The sequence below is a fragment of the Aythya ferina genome, assembly GCF_964211825.1.
Source record: "Aythya ferina genome assembly, chromosome: 2".
Classification (NCBI taxonomy): Eukaryota; Metazoa; Chordata; class Aves; order Anseriformes; family Anatidae; genus Aythya; species Aythya ferina.
In genome coordinates this window covers 150,624,294-150,645,248 of record NC_140297.1, presented here as the reverse complement: position 1 = coordinate 150,645,248, position 20,955 = coordinate 150,624,294, and the positions used below count along the sequence as shown (strand labels likewise).

Genomic DNA, 20,955 nt, shown 5'->3' with positions numbered 1-20,955 from the left:
GGGCGCCTTACAGCTCCCTGGTAAAGGATAACCTTCAGGCCTGGCCCAAAGGCTGCTCATGAGGCTTGGGCAATGGCGCAGTAGTAGGCCAGCACTCACCAGTGTTGAACCAACACTGACCTAATGGAGTTTAAGAGGAAAGGTGACAAAACCTCTCATTGCTTGTTCATGGGCTGGATTACCTCTTCAGAGGGAATTTTGTTCAGGATAACAACGTGACAGCACACCTCTATCAGAAAAACCCTGCCAGGGATGAAGCCAGAGCTGCTGCTATTCTTCAGCAGAGGCATCTGTGCTTCATACAGATGGTCCTGGCCTCCCTTTTGATCAGGTGAGATTTGCAAATGGGCCCTGTGGCAAATTTTTCAACAATGGGGTCAGCTCCAGCTGCTTTCATCTAGCAGAGACCTGGCAACAGCAGTAAAGCCAAGTATCTCTACACACCCACACAAATCTTTGCCCTTTTTAGCAAAATCCATCAAAGCAATAGTATCAGAATTCCTTCTTTCAGCTAAAGATTTGTCCCCAAAACAGTAGAAATACATATTTACCTACATGTATGCCTTCTTTTGTTGCTGCAGTTTGCTTCTTAGCTTCTAAACCTACCATTTCTCTTCCATTTCTATATATTGTGCTACCAGCTGACATATTGCTAACCCCATGCCAAAGCACAAGCTGTAATAACGCTAGCAGACCAGCGTTTCAGAGAGCTTTTTCTCACTAACCTGTGTCTGACCTTTAATTGATAAACAGCAAAGTGGATCTGATAGTGGGGTGATGCAGAGGCCTTATATCTCTCTATAACTTCAATTGATTGCCCTTAAAATTGAGATAAAGTGATACAAGACTGCAGTATCTGATATAAGAAAACACATTACTTAGCACATGAGCAGAATGCCAAGGCAGAACAAGGAAAGGTTAGACAATTGGAAGAAATGGAAGGGAACGTGCAACAAAAATCTCTTTGCTGAGAATCTCAGCTGGACTATCAGAATTAGTTATGCAGTTGTCTACCGATTAAATACATCTTGTTTGATTAGTCTTAAAGCTTACTAGGGAATTTAGCTACACAAATCATTAATTTCAATGAGCATGTTAGCAGCTAACTACCTTTTCTGACTTTGAAAAACACAGTCTTGACAGTATTTTTTTTTTCCATGAGTTTCTCATAGACTGAGAACAGCAACAATGAAGAAATGTGCTACTACATGAATGATTTTATCCAAAGAAACGTCTAATGCGGTAATTTTTTTTCAGCCACTACTGCTGTTATTAAGAAGGAGATGAATTTAGAAATACTGCTATAAATAGAAGGCCATGTTCATGACCATGTGCTGTGAGTCATTGCTGTTAATTATTCAGATGCCTTCTCAAGATACCTGGGGATTCACAAGAATGAATGGTTGTAGAATTCAAATTAGTTATTTAGCATTGTTACTAATATATATGCGTATATATCTGTTTGTTTTTGTCCTGTTTACAGCTGCATTTTATAATTTAAGGGAAGGAATTGTATCACATGTTAGAAGTCACACGATACAGTGAATAATGAACTCTGTGTGCAAAACAGCTGACAAATCCCCCATGCTAAGCTATATTGTATGCAAACTATTTGTCAGGTGCTTGTGACTAATAGATTGATTTTTCTAGAAATCATGGCCAGTTAGTGGACAGCTGACTAAACCAAAAAGAGACAATATTTCTAATGTGAGTTCTTAGAAACAAATTGCTTTCACGGGTTTATTAACTACCATGATCTGAAAGTGGGGGTGTTTTGCTTCTGTTCCTGTTTTAGTTGTTGAGTCTGTTTGTTTTCGTTTGTTTGTTTGTTTTTGAGAATTATGAGCAAAATGCAGATAGTATTGATAGAGCTAGACTGAACTGGAGCAAGTGTCCACTTTCAAGCAGGAAGCAGAAACAAATAATAGCTTCAGGAATAATAGTAGTAATCACTTTTTTTCAAAAAAAAAAAAAAACAAATACTGGAAATGTGCCCACCCTGGAATGGAATTATCTATACCATTGAATGAGTATAATGGCCCCTGGCCTGATTCTGGTGCAAGTAATACCTTCCCAAACCATTCCCAGGTACTGCTCAGTAGTTAGCACCAGCTACGGTATGTTCCTGGCAGGCTTTGTGCATAAAGCCACACAATTTCAGAGACTTAAGGACCTAGCCATCAGCAGCGTGGATGAAGGATATCTCACTCCAGCTGCTCTTGCTGCCCAACAATATGACATTTGATCAACTAAGCATGACGTAACTGCTGTCCCCAGGAAAGTTTCTTACCATGCAATAACTCCTCTGCTTCCCAGATGGGTAGAACACCACTTTCTTATTATCATCTGTCCGGGACCCTGAGACAATCTCTGTTTCATGGACATGTATATCTGTCCTTGTGTTCTTGCTCCCCATGAGAGGATTCTGCCTCACACTCTTTTGCTAAGCCAACATTCAGTTGCTTCTTGCTGAGCCCTACAGTTCAGTGACTGCAGATGTGCAAGGAGTGCTCTTGTGCAAGAGTCCACCTTGCTCTCATTAAAAGGCTGAGCGACCCTTTGCAAAACTTCCCATTAATGTCTCCTTGTTTGTTAACAAGTCTAACAATCAGTATGGTTTAACATACCAGTCCTGAACCTGCCATCACTTTACCTCAGTCCAAAAGTGTCCCCACTGAAGGCAGTATATCCCCATTTCATCTTCACTCAGCCTGTCTCCAGCAGGCACAGGCCACCTCTCTTTCGGTCATTATTTCCCTTTGTTACCATTATTTCCCTTTGTTACCATTCCCACAGGTTACCTCCTCCAGAGAACAGCCTAGCTGAGGTCTCAGGTGTGCTAATATCAGTAAAAAATGCCAAAAATCACAAATAAATGAAAGCAAAGCAGTATTGCCTCCTTGATATCAGCTATTATTCTGGTCTCAAATCAGTTGTGTGGATCATGTGCACAAATAATGGCACAGTTTGGCAGCAAAACGGTTTTGATGCAGAAGAAGACACAGGAGGAGAGAAGATCAGGCACATCAAGAAAAAGGAAAATCAATTCACCTCACTACTTGGATGTCTTGCAATGCCTTGCCATGCTCTGAAAACAATTAAGGAAGACCCAAGGTATTAAAGATGCAACAAAGCCTTTTCTCCCATATCCTGAGCAGGACTGATTTGAATCCCTGACCCCACTGGGTACAAGGGAGACCTCTGCATGGTTGGGTACTTGCTTGCCCTGATAAAACCTGAGACAGACTGGAAGCATGCCTGCCTCCTCCTCCTGGAGAGCACTACAGAATGTCTGTGTCATGGCTACTGGGACTGACAAGAACAGAGCCTCTACAAAGAGCCATTGTTACCCAGCCAACACAGATGCAATGTTTTGCTTCTTTACAGTTCACGTTAGTCAACAAAATCCATCAACCGACTAATTTATGTCTTGCAATGGGTGAGGGAACAACAAAAGCAACGTGCCTCATTTAATCTTCATCTATGAGGCAGATGCCAGTGGGTTTAGTGCAATTTTAGTGCAATAATCTCCCATGTATAGAAATACCAGGTGCCAGGTGCCCCACTAGTAGCAGGCTGGGGAGTGCTCTGTTGTGACTCCCTTTCTGGTAGTTGTGCAGAGCCTCCACGGCCAGTGGCATCACCAACAGGAGCTGCTTGTCTTTGGCAGGGCAGCGCCTGAAATGTTCAGTACAAAGAAGAACCAATGAAAAGCTGAATGCAGGAATTTGTGCCCCTCTTTGCCTTTTCTTGTGAGCACAGCAACTGACATAAGAATTGGTACTCATTTTCCTACGTCTTTGAAATCCATGCCATTGAGCAAGGTTTACCTCTGGGGCTAAATTCTCATCTTGCTACCCTGGAAGAAATTTGAAAGGCCACCATAAAAACTAAAGGGTCATACTTGATTTGCACCCTTATTAAGGAGAACAGTTTCTTTTTTTTTTCTCTCTCTCTTTTTTCTTTTTTCTGTTCTATTTTTTTTTTGGGGGGGGGAGGCAGGGGGGAAGGTGGTGGGGGTGGTGACTCTAGGCATTTGGAATCTTCTAGTATTTTTTTCATCAGCACAATTTAAGGGAACCAAATCAGTCTGTAAGTTGCTACAGATTGTTGCTATGAATTATCCCAAAGCCTTTGTGCCAGCATATTGATTGCCTTAAAGTCAAGTGAAAATAGATGCACAGCTTAGAGGAGCCATAAAAAACCCTCTACAAGAGCAAAGGGATTATTCATCCATACCATTTAGAAATGTAGCTTGTAGGTACATGGGTATGATTAGTGAATAAGAATAAGTGCAGCTCTGACAGTTTCAAAATTGTGACACATACACACAGCCAACTGTCTGCCAATTCCTTAAATAAACTGATAATCTAGAAAGAAGCTTTTTTTTTTTTTCTGATTAGTAACAGAAGATTCAGGTAAGGACTTTTATTTTCTGGGAATGTATAATGACTTGAGTTGTAGTCTAATTTTATAACACTACCCAAATCAAGGCATTATTTTAAATATTTATTGGAATTGTTACTGTGGCTATATCCTTCGTCTGCTGTGAGCTGTTTTATAATGTATGACTTATAATTGTATAGGTTCTCAATGTGCTGTGGCCAGACTTTGTTCCTCTCTCTGCCTGTCGACTCAATTGGTTGCTATCTCTTTTATGCTAGATTAGTACTTATTAGTTCTGATAGATGTTGCCTTTTCAAGTTGCTAGTTTGACTTTGTATCTGGGTTAGGATGCACAGGATGAACAGTCCCAGCTCTCTCAGCCTTTTCTCACAGGAGAAATGCCCCAGTCCCTTCACCATCTTCACAGCCCTTCACTGGACTCTGCAGTAGCTCAATGCCCCTTTTGCAATGTCCTCCATGTTCTGAGAACGCAATCAAGAAAAGCCCAAGGTATTACAGCTGTAACAAAGCCTTTTCTCTCACACCCTGAACAGGGCTGATTTGAATCCCTGACCCCACTGGGTGTAAGGGAGACCACTGCACTGCTGGGTACTTGCTTGCCCCGGTAAAACCTCAGACAGACTGGAAGCGTGCCTGCCTCCTCCTCCTGTTTCATGGTTGCTGGAGAAGCTGGTAGGAACGTGTGCCTATCTTGGTGAAGTGGGGTGACTCAGGAAGACACTCAGGATGCCAGCTGAGTCTGGTCACTGCTTACTACAAAGATAAAATGAGGTGAGAGCAATCCTGCTCCTGGAACCCCCTTAACTGAGTATCCTAGCAAAAGTTGCAGCAAGCACCATGGGTTTCAGAGGGTTAGTGCAAGAGATTTGCCCACTAGGAAGGTTGCTACCTGTCAGTACATGGAAAAAGAATTTTTGTGCATTTTTTGCATTTTTGCTCAGATTGCATCTGAGCCCTTCTAAAGCATGTGCTTAACATTAGTACTGGATATTTTTGCCTTCAGTACAAACAATCCATTTCTGAATTTCATGACACTCTTTAAAGTTAATATCTTATGGTAATGAGTTCCTCAGGTTAATTGTGCATTGTCTGAAAAAAAAAAATAAAATCGCCTTCCATCAATTTCTCTGAATATATTTGTTATACCAATTAAAGGACTTCACTTTCCACAGCAGTTTAATATTGCTGTTAGTTTGAATTCTTCACACAGCTGCTGGATATATAGAGGTGCAGGCTAATCATAGTGCTGGAAATCAGGAATTTATGAGTTCCTTAAAACTCTTCTAATAGCTATTGCTCAGGAAAGGTTCTTTATTAAGCACTCCTTAGCCTCTCTGTATTGTTCAGTCTGAACTAATACGTGCAAATGCATGTACTTTGGTATCTATACTGAACAAGGACAGCACTGCTGAGCACTGACACCTCCAAGGTGCTTGGAGACCCTGTCAGGACAGGCCCAGTTTCGTGTCAAGGGAATGCAGGGAGAACCAGTTCAGGTGATTCCCTGTGATGGGTTAAACTAACAGAGACTGGTATTTGTTTTCCTTCACATGAACATGTTTAGTGAGGCTCGAAATCAACCAGAAAAGAGATGTTCAGAGCTTAAATGCACAATCTTTTTATTTATTTATTTATTTTAAATGTGTTTATTTGGTTGTGTGGGGGATTTTTGCGTTAGAAAAAGCCTTTTGGCTTGGACACCTGGCTGCCTCAGCTTTATGGGTATATCAGGAAGGAATTTGTAAGAAAAAAAAAATAAAAAGGGACATTTGGCAGGGAAAATTTCTAAAGTGAGACATAATAATTAATCTTTATTAGGTCCATTAGTCTTGTGAGTACGGTAAATGTTGATTCCATACATTCTTTAGAGGAGTTTACTTGCTGCCTGTTTGGGTCTGATTCTGTTTTCTTCTCCCAGCTTTCTAAGCTCCCACTGATGTGACACCAGCCAATTACCCAACCATGCTGCCTTAACCTCTCTTTATGCCGAGCCACTCAAGAGAGACAGTGAATCCACAACAGATTATTGCATTTCCAGAAAGGCTGTTGTAAACCAAATGATGCCGCATTGTGTGCTTCCTTCAGTGTCTTCTGGCATCACTGATAATGGGCTATCACTTTTTCTGGGCTGCCGCTATCTTCGCTGTATTTAACATTTAGGGAGATAATTCTGGGGGCAGGGCTGTACACCTAGAGCTGCCAATGGCACTGAGGGGGTGGTGTCACTTCATGCTGAGCAATGGAAACTGAATGGCAAAAAATCTCTGAATTTAGACTTAGAGACCACAAGTGCTGAATAAGATCCAGCTAAGCTGTGGTGCTGCTCAGCTCCCCAAAAAGCTGCACCTTACAAACTAGCTCCTAGGGCTTGAAAGGAGGTTTCCATTTCCCTTTTTGTCAGTATGAACCTGGGTTGAAGAGGGCCACTTCTCAAGAAGACATCTGAGATGTGGAGGTGTCCAGGAGGGATGCAGCGCTGCCACTGGCACCATCATCTGATGCTCCAGCCCCATAAAACCCCACTGCAGTGGGGCAAGAAATGACAAATATAATCGAATTCTTCAAGATGGTTTGGAAAGCACATAGAAAACAAAAAATCTGATTACTAATGTGGTTTATGATTGTTACAAAACCTTGAAGAAAAAAACACACAAGATAGTTCTCATTTATATGCCACTTTGATTTTGGAAATCTTAAAGCATATCAGCTGTAGGAAATAGCAGACTGACTCCATTTGGGCTGTGGTACAGTCATCACTTGCAGACATTTGCAAGGTGAAAGATAAGTTTTTTTGTCAGGAGCCAAGTTTCCTCCCAGAACCCAGGCTTTCTGGGCTTAGACTGATTAAAAGAAATCTCTGCACAAGACCTTTGGCATTCCTGAAAGATAAAAACTGGGAAGGAGCCAACAACTGATTTTGTTCTGGGTCCACCAGCTAAAGTTTCCTCACTGTTTGATCCATTAAGGGAATGCAGGATACGCAAAATGACTGGTTTGCCCATCAGTAGTGACCAGAGGAGGGTTTTTGGAAGACCCTTGGGCTGGTTTCCTCCCCCCACATTCCTGCCCCTGTTATGAGCTGGTTATGTCAACCAGCTCAGACAAATGGTTGGATACACCCGAGTGCACAGCCCTGCAGCGCAAAGGGGTTGCTGCCCTCGTAGTGACTCCTGTGTTTAGGTATTTCTAGCAGGAGGAGGAGACAGGAGGGAAAAAAGGCAGAAGAATGTGTGAACAGCTTTTTTTTTTTTTTTTTTCTTTCTTTCATTTTTTTTCTTTTCTTCTTTTCCTACCTCAGTCTTTGTTAGAAGAGCTGTCAGCCATGCACCAGGCAAACCTACAGCCCAATGTTATGCCAAACAAATCCCCTTGCATGGATAGCAAGGTCCTGCCCAAAACACTGAGCAGATCCAACTAGAGCATTACAGTTGGCTTTCCTGAGACACTGATTATGATTTGCTCAAAACTCTCGTGCAGGCACGAGACCAAGTTTTTGCCTTTGGTCACATTTATGAGACCTCATTAGGGTTGCACGAATGTAGATGAAGGCAGGGTTTGGCCATAGAAGCAGTCTGCAAAGCAAACCACTGCCATCTTCATGTGAGTTATGGGGGTCAGCCCTTGGGGTTCAAACCAAGACTTGTGCACTGCAGACCTTACACAGCCCCACGTGTGCACTTTGAGCCTGAGAGAAATTTGTGAGGGATGCACTCCACCAGCCTGCAAAAACTCCGAGGCTGTGAAATGAAATTGCAACACACCTTTGTACCCAGCAGTGACTGGAAATACTGAGGGGGGTGTGCCACTCCCCTTGATTTTATTTTTTTTGACACAGTGAGGTAACAAGTCAGGTATCAAAAGCAAACAAGGATTATTGCTTCCTCCTGTTTCCTTCCCCCTCCCCCCCGCCACTGCAGCTGAGACTTGAGATGACACAAGAGGGGGAGGACAGGCTCAGCTTGCCAGCGAACCAGTCGAAATCTGAAATTATTCAGTTGAAACCAGTAACAGGACTGGGATCAAAATCTGGCTTCATGCCCAGCTGTGGAGTCCTGTATGAACAGACTAAGAAAAATAAATAAATAAATAAATAAAAATGCTGTGTATTGCAGACAATGTCTGCAGCAAAAAGTAGAATTAGCCACAGAAGCAAAGTTCTCAGCACTTTTCCACAGCTTTTGAGCAACTTGCTCTGAGATATTTGAAGCACCTTTAAATAAACACCTAAACTGTAATGAGCTTATGCGTTAAATGAATGAGTGTGGAAATTAGGACATGAGATATTTGCATAGTAGCCAGGAGATAAATGTTAGGGGCAGTCCAAGCTGAAGAATAGTAGCTATTGTTTCCAGCAATCTAGTTTTCATAAAATAACATGGACTTCCTGTACGTAAAATACTCATATCAGCACTGCCTACAATGATATGTGGTAAAACTATTAAGAAATTAAGTACATGGAGGAGGAAAATTCAACCCTAGACAAACTTTAAAGGTTTAAACCTAATCTGCAGTAAATCTGTATGCTTAAAAGGTCTCTGTACTTTATAACTTTCTATCCAGCATTAAGTAAGTGCAAATATATGCTGGTGAAAGACAGTGGGTTTTCATTTCAGAATGACTGGATTTTATGCATATTTATACACATGCAGAAATATAGAAATTAATTAATGACCTCCTCAGGTCAGGAGACCTGCAATAGCTAGGGACCCTAGTTATCCATGGCTATGAATAGTTCAAGGTTTAGTCTAACAGGATTAGCTTGTGCTATGCACTAGGTAATATAATTAGTCACAGGCAGAGGAATTCATCCTTACTCTGGCACAATGCAGGTCAGTTTTCTCCATGTGAAATGCAGCCACCCAGATACGGATCTCTGAGACCGGTGAAACAATTATTAATGGTGCTTAGGAAAAAAGTTACAAATCCAGTGATGGTGAAGTGGCAAATGCCACAGGGAGTTTTAAGACCATAAGCAGGGAGGAAAAATCTGCCAGGTTTGTCTAGTTTGTAAGCCTCTTGATAGTCACCAAAAATATATATATTGTTGTTGTTGTTGTTGGAAATTTCCCAAAGAGGTAAGCAAACAGGAATAATTAATGCCAAAACAGTATGTAAGTGACATGGGAGTTGTGAGGGTGTCCTGGAACAGAAGAGCTCTTATTTTCTTTGTCTTACCTTGCTCCCTATGCATCTGTTTGGGGCCACAGTTCGACATGGGCCTGTGGACTTCATGCACCTGGGGCTGACCTGTTCTGCTGGTCCCTATGCTCCTGTGACTCCTTACAAACAAGGAATTACTGAAAAAAAAAATAAAATAAATAAAAAATGATGCTGCTTGACTTCAGAAAAAGGGATCTGGAAGGCCAGGTCTCAGTTACAAACAGTTACTGCAGATTTACTATGAAATCAGCATAGCTGGAAATCAAGGCTCTGTGTCTTAAATAGGCCTAGGGACCCCAAGGACCCCACTCCTCCTGACTTTCCTAAAACTCCTCATGAATTTGGCAGGACCTCGGTGCCAGTGAGAATGGGGCAAGGTGCTGAATGTTTGCCTGAATGTTCTTTTCGTCCTCCCTGTCAGGCTGTGTCACACCAGCAGATGCTGGGAGCAAAAGGCCAGGCCCCAGGTGGTCTAAGCTGCAGTAGTTCCATGGCAGCAGCAAAGCAATGCCAGGCTATATCACTTTACAGATTGTATTATCAAGACTGGAAAAGATCATTATATGTGTAGGGTTTTTTTTCCTGCTGGTCAGAAAACCTCAGATTTTTTTTTTTCTTCTATACTACTTTTCTCTTTCTTTTTACTCTTCCAAGGTCATCTTTTGATAGGAAACAAGTGGTCAGATAATGATAGGATATGTGTGCCAGAAGAAGGCAAGATCAGAGATGCTGTAATATGGCTGGATGTATGGCAGAATATCATTTTCCAAGGAGATTTGTGTTTGTTACTTAATCCCCTCCTCCACACTGCCCACTCTCACTGAACACTGCTTCCTATTTATAGAGATCCTCTTGCAGTCTTTTCATGTCTCACAGTTTTATTTCCACTGGTCTTGTAGGGGCTCTGAGGAAAATATTATCACCCCCTAGAATCCACCGAGAAGTGGACGGAGATCCTGAGCCTTAGAGATACGCAGCCAACTACCTCTACCTTTGAAGAGCCTTTGAAGAACCACACCAGACATGACTATGAAGAATGACAAAAAGATTTTGGAACAGCTCTGGGAACTAATCCCAAGTCCTCTGATACCTGAATGAGTGCACATGTAATCCCACTCATTAGCTTTTCATAGAGCTGGCCCCTTTTCTGGGACTACCCAAGGGTCAGCCGCTCAGGCTGTAAATGCAGCAAGGTGATAACTCATCAAAGCAGGGCAGCTGCACCTGCAAGAGAAGAAAAAAGGGAACAGGAGGAGGTTTTCCTTCCTGTCTACTTGCTCCTTGAGAAGGTTTACAGGTTAAATAAATTTAGGTCGGGTTGAACCTTTTAGAACCTGACAGATATTATGTTATGACTATCCTTCATTTCAGATATGACAGTAGGAGAGTCAAGCACACATATCCACCCAACACAAAGTTTCAGTGCTCTGAGTAGGCAGGTTTCGGTGACTATTACTATGGGAGAGGTGTGTGGGTGTGTGTTTCTTTATGCAAGAGCATGTAGGGGAGCACAGCACAAGAATATAATAAGGAAAACCTCGAACAGCCTGTCTAGGGTAAAGAGAGTACCAAAATATACAACTGGACTTTGGGTGCTGAACTGGGATGGGGAACTGTCTGATTGTTCCTGTGCTCAGAGAAAACAGGCATAGTATCTTCCTGTAAATACACTGTAAATAGATTAAACATCCCCACTCCCAATTCCTCCTCCTAATTCAAAGTGCCTATAGCAGCCCAGACTTTGGCAGTCTATTCAGATCAGAACGGATCAGACTATCCTTCCCACTTCTATTTCAAACTGAATGTAACTAAACATGTTAACAACTGGTCAAGTTGGTGATTTACTGCCTTAGCCTCCTCGTTCATATCTAGATGCTAATTTCTGCTCTTCAGTTATTCCATCTAGCAGGAGCACTGATAAGGTTTTCAAAGAGGCTGTCTTGGGAGAGCCTTGCCCTTAGACCATCAATATCTCATCTTGTGCCCCATACAAGTTCTGTGCTCAGAAGGAAAGATAGGAAACATAATCTATTCTTTTTCATACCTCTGTGCCATAGGGATTCAAACAGTGCAAACTGGCATGCCAGGCCCTTTCATGGAAAAGTGCCTCTAGACTTATCAAACTGGGCTCTTTCTCCAGTGCCTTTGGCTCTTAATGCAATTTCTTTACATTCCTAAGGATCCCCCACAGCAGTCTCTGACACAGGCAGAGGTAAACACAAGTATTCAAAGGTGTTTACTCTCCTATCACTTAATGCATAAGGATGGACAGAAGAGCAAAGAAAAAAATGTTAAGAGATCACAGCAATAATGACAGAATCATGGAGATGCTGCTGACAGGGAATTATACGTGCTGCTGCTGCTGAAAACAACTAATATATCCTGCTGCACGGCACTGGAGACATGGAAAAGAAACATATACATGAAATAACATCCTGTCACATGTAAGTTTATTTCATCCTTTTGTGGTGTAGCAAAAACAGTGAAGTAGGCAACCCCTCCAAAAGGCTTGTAGTCTGCTTTGTTGATAAAGAAAATAGAATGGAAGTGCCTTCTAAATTATTGATATCACATATTGCATGTGAACTTTTGACATGGCTGTCTCCCTGCTGTCGTTTACTGCATGCCATAATCCTTTCCTTTCCTGCCAGATTTCAATCTGTTCCACATAACCCTTGCTATTCCTCCAGCAAGGGAATTGAGCAGCAGCGTAGATTTTGTACAAGAATTGCATTTTATAAATCATTCCTGCATTTAGCCTCCTGGCAAGCAATCACTTAACATGTTTTAGCCTCTCTCACATCGATTCTCAGGAGTTTACAGGTCTAAGCTTCAGAAACAGGATCCTGTCTTTGGATAAAGAATAAGAAGCTACTGAAAAGTATAGAAGTCAGACCTTCAAGAGTTCTCAGGTGTGAACAAATTTTTCAGAAGAGCCCAACTGTCTTTAAGCCCCTGTGTAGGGGTCAGATGTTTGAAAGTGCCCAATACTGTAATAGCTCCCACTGTAACCCTTTTAGCTAGATTTTAAAAGCCCATGTGTTGATTTATTTGAAGCCTCTGGACTCAGTACTGAGAGTAGAGCTCTGAAAAATTCAGCAGTATTTTATCAACAAAGCCTACAAAAGAATAAATGTTGCAGTCTGAAACTAAGTAAATAAATAAATAAATAAACATAGAAACTTCTCTCATTACTTTTTCTGTTTCATTTTACTAGGAGCTGCACCAAAATCCTACCACTAAGAAAAAACATTTTTCTATGAACTTTTGAGTAACTGCAAAAAATAGCTTGATAGTTTCCAGGTTAAAGGTTATCTGAAGCTGCATTGATTTCAAAATTTCATCTTAGGCAAAATTTAAACATTGACGTAGTTTGAAACAAAACTCTTAAAGGCTACCATTGCTCACAGCAGACAATATTAATTTGCAGGCCTTATGCCCTTGATTTTTTTCCTGAGACGAAATTATATCATATCAGCTGGTCTGTCTGCAGGCTATTCTAAATCATTTGATAAATGCCCGAGTGCTACTTATTATCTTTCCATTGTTCTATATAATTCAGCAGACTGACTGAAAGATAAGAGGAGCCCAGACCAAAGCCCAAAGCCCAAAGAACTGCTAACCATCTGGTATCAGTTTGATAATCAAGAGCTTGTAAGGTAGGAGTTTGATAACCAGGGTTATTGCTGTTTATCTTGCCCTAGGATGTTATGTACCAAATTAAAAACATTTATGAGCTTGAAATTAAGGTTTTAGTTAGGTTTATATAAATTCTTTTGGTACAGAGTTTTAATCGTTTATCTTATGTGTATCATCATTTCACATCTACACATTTTACAACCAGCAGATGACCTTGAAATGGGGTAGAGAACAACATAATGTTATACATCCTCACACCAAGGTTGCAAGTGACTGAGTAATGCTTTGGACATCAGTTGCTGAGCATCACCAAGGACCTTTACAAAACAAGAAAATTCTGTAAGCACAAAATGAAATGTCAATTTGTTTCCGTACTGCAGAAATCCTGGAAAGGGGTGGGAGGAAGAGAATTCCCTCACAACCCATGAAAAATGGCTGAGGCAAGAAAACTGGGTGCTGTAAATAGCAAAAGTCTGAAACTCAGTTTTAAGTATTTTTGTGAGTAGCATAGCAGACAAATAACTCATGAGGTGCTCAACAGTGCCAAGGTTAGTGAAACCCTTTATAATCATCTGGCTATCATCTAGTTGTATAATCTAAAATGACTTGGGTGACCTGCTCTTACAAGCATATTTTTTTTCCTGAAATTTAAGTGGGAGGAGAGACTGTAGTAGATTCAAACTGGAATGAGCATAGGGAAGGACTCCTAACATTAAAGGGAACCTGATTTACTAGAGAAGAAGAAAGTACTGGAGAAGAAAGTCTCTGTGTCCCTACTAAGTGTGCCAGACAGAAAACACCATCAAGGAATGTAAAATATTTAAAAGACGGTCTGAGGCCTGTGTTAAGGCTGAGCACTAGGACTGCTCCTGGCCCTTGTCAGTTACCAAGTGACATTGCTGCTTCATTTTGGAGAACTAAGTTGCTCAATTGCAACTCAGAGGTGGAGAGAGAGCCATCAAAATCCTCTGAAATCCACCAGGACAGTGCAAGTCGCACTGAGTAGAGCTGAGAGCACAGGAGGAAGCATGCATCTTGCAACTGACTGGCAGCACAAGTCCTAGGCACTTTTCCACAAAAGATGGTGTAAATGATGCTGTTATGTCTTCCAGAAATGATGAAATCACCCTGCAATAATGCTGGAGATGGGGAGCATTCCTCGCTTCTCTTTCTGAAGAGCAACCACCATTCAATGAACAATAGTGCCAGCTTCAGAAACAACATGTGTTTTTTTTCCCAAGAAAAAGTTGTTACACAAAATACACAAACCAGCACTAGAAATAGGTCCCAAAACCCAGCATTGTGCCATGGTACATCACTGTACCATGATTTCTCAGCAAGGCAACTGTAGTGCTTTGTCATAAAACCAATTAATGACATGAAAACAAATAAATACAAACTGAAAGTGAATAAATGTAGCTTATAAATTAGAGGAAAATGTAATCATCATTATTAAGGTGGACAGGATTCTAGAATGAAAATCCAGAAGTTTTAGGTGAAACAAATATTTGACTAAAGGATGGGAATGTAATGTGTGGCCAAAGGGTTTCCTTGTTCCTTACTGGGAGCTGTTTTTTCCATTATTCTGTTCTTTTTATCCTTTCCTCTGTACTGGTGGGAGTATTCACCACCTGTGCTTACATCTCCCTTTGCATTCTACTCTATTTTCTCTAGGTGGACACAGACTGTTGAAAGTGGAAGGCATATTTTTGTGCAAATCCCTTCTTCATTCAAATTAACTTTAAGCTCATTGAGAACTGAGGTGGAATACAGCCTGAAGAGTAATTAAAATAATGCCTAATGGCTTCTGTACGATGTCAATTGATGTGTTTCATGAAGGAAGATTTTTGATAACTCAGTGAATATTCTAACTGAGATAATTTTCAACCCAACAAGAACTTAATTGTTTTACATGCCATAGTCTGTATAAATCACCCACTGATTTTCACCCTTTAATGCCCATAAACTAAAGGCAATACATATTCACATATAAGCAATAAATAGAAAACATTCAAAAAGATCAGATCTTATGGTATAGCCATTAGTTCCCACAATAAAAGAACACAAATCAAACCCAGCAGCTGAAGAGCAGATGAGTGAATGATTATTCTGTGCCTCTAATGAAATGATATTGTGAAAGGCATTAGGCAGATTGATTAGAGTTCAGTTGATGGACAAAACTGCCCACTCTGTCCACTGTTATAATGAATCTACCTACAATACATCTCAAGCGAGTTTGCATCGGTGTGTACATTTATACACAAGTGTGCATATGTGTTTGCGTGCTTTGTTGTACATTATTCATTGTTGTTTCTACACAGTATAATAATAGTCTAACTTGCAGAGATTCATACTTCAGACTTCCCTATGAATACACTTTCAAGGTAGAACTCCTGGAATGACTCATTTTCAGTACATCTGACAGTCATTTCAGTTAACACATTTATCAGTGTATTTACAACATGCAGAGGGAAATAAAGACCCTGTGAAAGAATGAAACAAGATGAATCAAGCCTCTCACTTAGATTAAAAAGAAGCAAAACTAAATCATTACCACAAGTTAATACTGAAGCTAAAAGCAGAGTAAGAATACAAATGAAGATTGGATGCTTATACCATTAAGGATGATATTCAGAGAAATGATAGTCAGGATTAAAAAGAAAGCAAGATCAAGATCTTCTGCTATATAAATATTGTCGGTTCCATTAGCTTCAGTAGAACCATGCCAACAGTCATTAGTGATGGATCTGACCTGCAGTCTCAGAACCTGTGTATTTTAGATATACAATCTAACCTTGCAACCAAGGCTTAGAAATTGTTCCTGGGAAGGAAAGAAAAAAAAAAAAAATAGTTCAAAGTCTTGCACATGGGCTGGAATAATTTCATACAACAGCAGAGGCTGAGGTCAGACTAGGAAGCACCTCTGCTGAAAAGAAACTGGGTTGCTGCTGGACAATAAGTTGAACAAAAGTCTGCAACACAATCTTACAGTGACAAATGTCAACTTCATAATAGACTGCATTAGCAAGAACACAGCTGACAGTTTGAGGGAATTGATTTTCCCCTCCATTTGGCACCTGTGAAGAGTGCGTGTCTGAAGTACTGTGTTCAGTTTTGGGCTGCCCAGTACCAAGCTAAAGTCCATCAGAGACCCACTGAGATGGTTAGTGGCTGAAGCAGATGACATACAAGGACAGGTTCAGGAAGCTGAGCTTGTTTAACTGTAAGAAGAGAAGTCTAAGGGGAAACAGGAACCTATTTTCAACTACCTAAATAAATATTAAAGAAGAGATGAAATCAGACTAAGATGTAACACACCCAAGTTACAGAGAATGAAAATTAGAAATATCAATTAGCTTTAAGGGAAAAATTATTCACAGTGAAGGTGGTCAGACATTAAAAAAGAGGCCCAGAGAGGCTGTGCAATCTCCGTCCTTGAGATATTCAAAACAAGATAGCACAAAGGCCCTGAGGGACCTCATCTAACATTGACTTCACCCTGGCTTGGCCTCTGGTGGTCCCTTTGAATTATATAATTGTGTGATTCTGGAAAAGACTAGAAAAAGGGTGTAGAGAGAAAATCAGAAGTTCCAAGGCACAAAATGAGACTCAAGAATCAAGGAATACAGCAGCCAGATAAGAGTTGCCTAAACTGGATACTGAGCCAGACCCAAAGAATCATCATTTGGTTGTAATAGACTAAACAAAGACAAACTTCTTCTCCCTTTGGAAATCAAAACACTGCAGGCTTCTTGTAGTGAGGTAAATGAAGATAAGAATAACCTTGAGCTACAGTCACACTATTTATTCATTGCTTATTTAAGACATAGCAACCTATTGTATATTGCTGCAATTTGTCTAGCTAATTATATAGAGCTACAGTTACACATTGTGGCTAATTGCTGGAATATGCATCCTCTGAAGCCATTAAGATTGCTACCACTGACTCATTTGAGGTGTCTAATTTAGCCTTCTGAATTATCTGACTCATCTCACCAGGCTCTTCTCCGTAGGCTTTTCTAATGTCGCCTTTTAAAGGACGTTGTCTCTACCAACGACTACACGGAGAACTTGTGGAGAGTAACCCAACAGAGATACCCAGAGCTAGGTTCCATGAATACTGCCCTTTTTTCCTCTAGGATAAAATGGAAATGGTAAAAATTGCCTACTCCCACATTCTGCATGTGTCTGTTGGTGTAATATGAATTTAACAACAGGAATACTAATATATCCATGCCATTTGCCAAAGTATTGAAATATCAGAAGGATAAATTGGAGGAAGGATTTCTGGCTGCTAAAATGCCAACTTTTCAGCAATGTCAATTAGAGTGTTTTGGGCTGTGTGAATGCCCTGGCAAAGATACAACACTGAAAGGACAATCAGTGAAATTGGGATTTGCAGAAGATATGAAATAAATAAATAGATAGTTACTGAACAAATGTAACTAATCTCTTCTAAGAAGGCTTCATTGAATAAAGGAGCATTCAGTTTTTCTATCTGTGATTTACGGTCACTTGAGTGGTGGTTACACAGGTACTTGGGGGTTTATGAAGCATCAAAAATGTTCTGAGAAACACATAAAAGAAAACACAAATTTTAGACTATGTTCAAGACACAGCAATGTGAGGTCAAATACATCAGCTGCAGAATATATGTTATATTCATATATATTCTACATATTTTATTCTATTAAAATAGATTTGCTGCTGTAACTATGATAAATTAATAGGGCATGAGGAGAGACACAAATAGTTCATTTATAGAATGGAATTACCACTTTGTGGAAAAAGCGAGAAATATAAAGAGTTACAGATGAGGAGAAAAGTGTGAGAGAATAGTCAAATGAATATGGCCCATGCTGTCAAAGACAGCTGAACGTAGAATGTTGGTTCCGAGATCTGGTTGGGAAAAGATTATTTGTCATATTGGTTAGGTCAGTGCCAGTGGAGCTGAAGGAAGGGATTAGAGAGGGTCTGGGATGGATAACAGGAAACGACCTCCAAAAACTGATTGTAGGTACTACATCTAACATTTCTGAGGTTGAAAGCAAGGGGGGTTGACAATTGCAAACTAAAGCAGGGCTGTATTCTATGAAAATATGTCATTGAGAGGAGAAGGATCATGAAAGAAGAACCAAGGTTAGGAGAAAATGAAAACAGGCAATTGGTTGGGGTGGTGACAGTAAATAAAACTGTAGGGGTTGGGTGAGGAGAGTTTCTGTAGTAGGGAACTGTTGGTTTTATTTCATAGAATCATAGAATGGTTTGGGTTAAAAAGGAAAAGATGTTAAAGATCATCCAGTCCAACTCCCCTGCCATAGGCAGGGACACTTTCCACTACACTAGGTTGCCCAAAGCCCCATCCAACCTGGCCTGGAAGGCCTTTTACCTGATACGTGAGATCTGATATGGAAAGGTATTTGCTAAGCATTGTGCAGAGAGCGAAATGGGCAAGAGGGCTTGAGAAATGACCTGCCCCCAGGAATGTGTGACATGATTCACACGAATGAACCTCAGTAGGCTTCACCAGGGAAGTAAAATGAGGATAAATAAAAGAAGAATTAAATCTGAACTGAAGAAGGAAGCATCTGTGGGAGGCTGTTCGGATACTGCTGGAACAGCTGTGCTGGAGCTGCCTGGCTGGCTGAGAGCTCTGTGGATGTCACTTGCCCATCCTGTGCTCTGGGCAGCACCAAGACCAGATCCAGCTTTTGTGGTTTCAGCCCTTGGGCTGCTTCTCTTTGCTTGAGCGGAAACATTTGTCCATTAGGTACCTGCGGAAACATGAACGACTCATTGCATCAGTTACCTTCAGGCTTTCAAAACACTGGAGTCATTCAACAGAGGTGGATCTTTTCCCTTGGAACTGGACAAGTTTGGCACAGACAGGCCAGATGACCAACATGATGAATATCCTCCATTTGCCATTCACCCTTGGGCTGTGTTGAGTTACTTCTGTTTGTCTGCAGAGCCTGCTTCGCTAGGGCATGCTCAAAGATAGTCAAACCCATTTTCAGGTGCAGACAATTAAAAATACCCCTACACTACACAGAAGGAAAAGAAGATTTCTGTGACTCAGATTACAGCATCCTAAAGAATGACTTCCCAATTTGCCAAACAGTGTGTTGGTTCTGGCAAAATGTAGGTGTCTCCTGTTAACTATCTTCATCATGGTCCGTTCATATCCTTGTAACTACCCTGGATCACAGCACTATAGCTGCCCAACTTCATAAATCGTACGAGGCATACACACCAGTGTAACAACACAAGGGCAGCCTTTGCAAAGACATTACTGTGCACAGACTTGAATGGGGTGTGATTCATCTCTTTAAATTAGGTTGTCTCTGTTGGCTGGGCTCCCGTTACAGTGGCTGGGGATCTGGTCAATACAGCCGTAAGGCAACAGTCATTTTATTTTAAAGTAGATATCCACATTTAGGTCAGATGAGTCATGCCCAAGGTATTATGGACTGTATTGACTGGTTATCCACAAAACAGAGCTGAATCCCAGATATCTGCCATGTGTAGCTAATATTAGGAAAAGAAGGGGAGTAAATTGACACACAGAGATTGGAGTGATAACCTAGATCTTAGGAGGTTCACATACACTTCCGGGAGGAAGGATGAACTCACAGCTACAGAAATGGTCTGACAGCACTATTTTAGTCCTGACCTTAAAACAGGCTTCATCTGCCACCTTCTCTGTAACCCAGACATTTCGGCTCTCTATGCCTTTGCATCTCATATGGAGAGGATGATATCCTGCTTGCAGGACTTTTCTGTTCCTTATGTAGAGAGCAAGAGCTTACTGCTTCTTATAGGGCTTAGCACATGCAATCTTTTATTTCAAACCTCTCAATGTTACTGTGATATGAGTAAATAATGGAGAAGCCATGGCAGAGTCAGAAGAGCTTTCAGTCCCAAGAGTGATTGCCCTTTTAACTAAGAATAGTATGTTTTTATATTGGATTTCTTTCTTTTGTGTGTGTGTTATTGTTGCTGCGGCTGAAAAAAAATAAAAAAATATTTATTTCAATACATTTTCTCTCGTTTAAAAAACAGAAGCTTAACCCTTGCTCTTTCCAGAGTAAAAGTAACCCTACAGGGTATGTAATAAATATTTAAAATGGATAATTGAAGGAGAAAGGAAAAAATCATGTCACTGAGGGATAGCAAAAATTTTATTTCAGGGTAGTGACAGCTTCTGTTGTCTCTGCCATCAAATAACTCTGAACTCGGGAGAACTGCTGCATGCAAATGAAGTCAAATTAAATGTAGGTGTCCACATCAGGCACATCATCTTCTTCAGAGTGGCAGATCAGTCGCCTCTGCACAGAGACCAGGCAGTGGATGCTGAGTGCTCTGCCCATTACAGATGGTCCCTCGAGGACAAGGTGAAGGCTGGTTAATGGCACAGCAGGGAGAGCCCCACATTGCACCTTCCCTTGCTTTCTTCATGTTGGAGCAGATTTCCTCCTTCGGTGCTGTCAGGCCAGTATGCTTCTCCATTACTGGAATTCATTTTATCCATGTTTTAACTGGCATGAGAGAGGAATTGTATGCTGATGAACTGACTAAGCTGTCACCATCCTACCAGCCAGCTCCCCTACACCTGTCTCGAAATCAAATGCTGGGCCAGAGAGTCTGCTACAGCAGAGCAGCATGATGCCAGCCTGGTGGGATACAGAGAGCATCCTTCCAGAGCTGCTGGTTTCACCCCTTGGCAGGAGTTTGGCTGTGGTTCCCTCA

General features: G+C 41.0%; 1 protein-coding gene across 3 annotated transcripts in view; it reads right to left on the bottom strand.

Moving 5' to 3' along the window:
• The window catches only part of LOC311431758 (uncharacterized protein), a 51,018-nt gene that overhangs the window by 8,066 nt on the left and 21,997 nt on the right, over window positions 1-20,955 (bottom strand). For 2 of the 3 annotated variants that reach the window (XM_084509600.1, XM_084509599.1), the window contains one exon: window positions 20,366-20,744. The exons of the other annotated variant lie outside the window; for it this stretch is intronic. In XM_084509600.1, coding sequence (XP_084365726.1) covers window positions 20,730-20,744 — 15 coding nt within the window. In that variant the 3' untranslated portion in view covers window positions 20,366-20,729. Of the gene's footprint in view, window positions 1-20,365; window positions 20,745-20,955 lie in introns of those variants that run through there. 3 annotated transcript variants of the gene reach the window in all.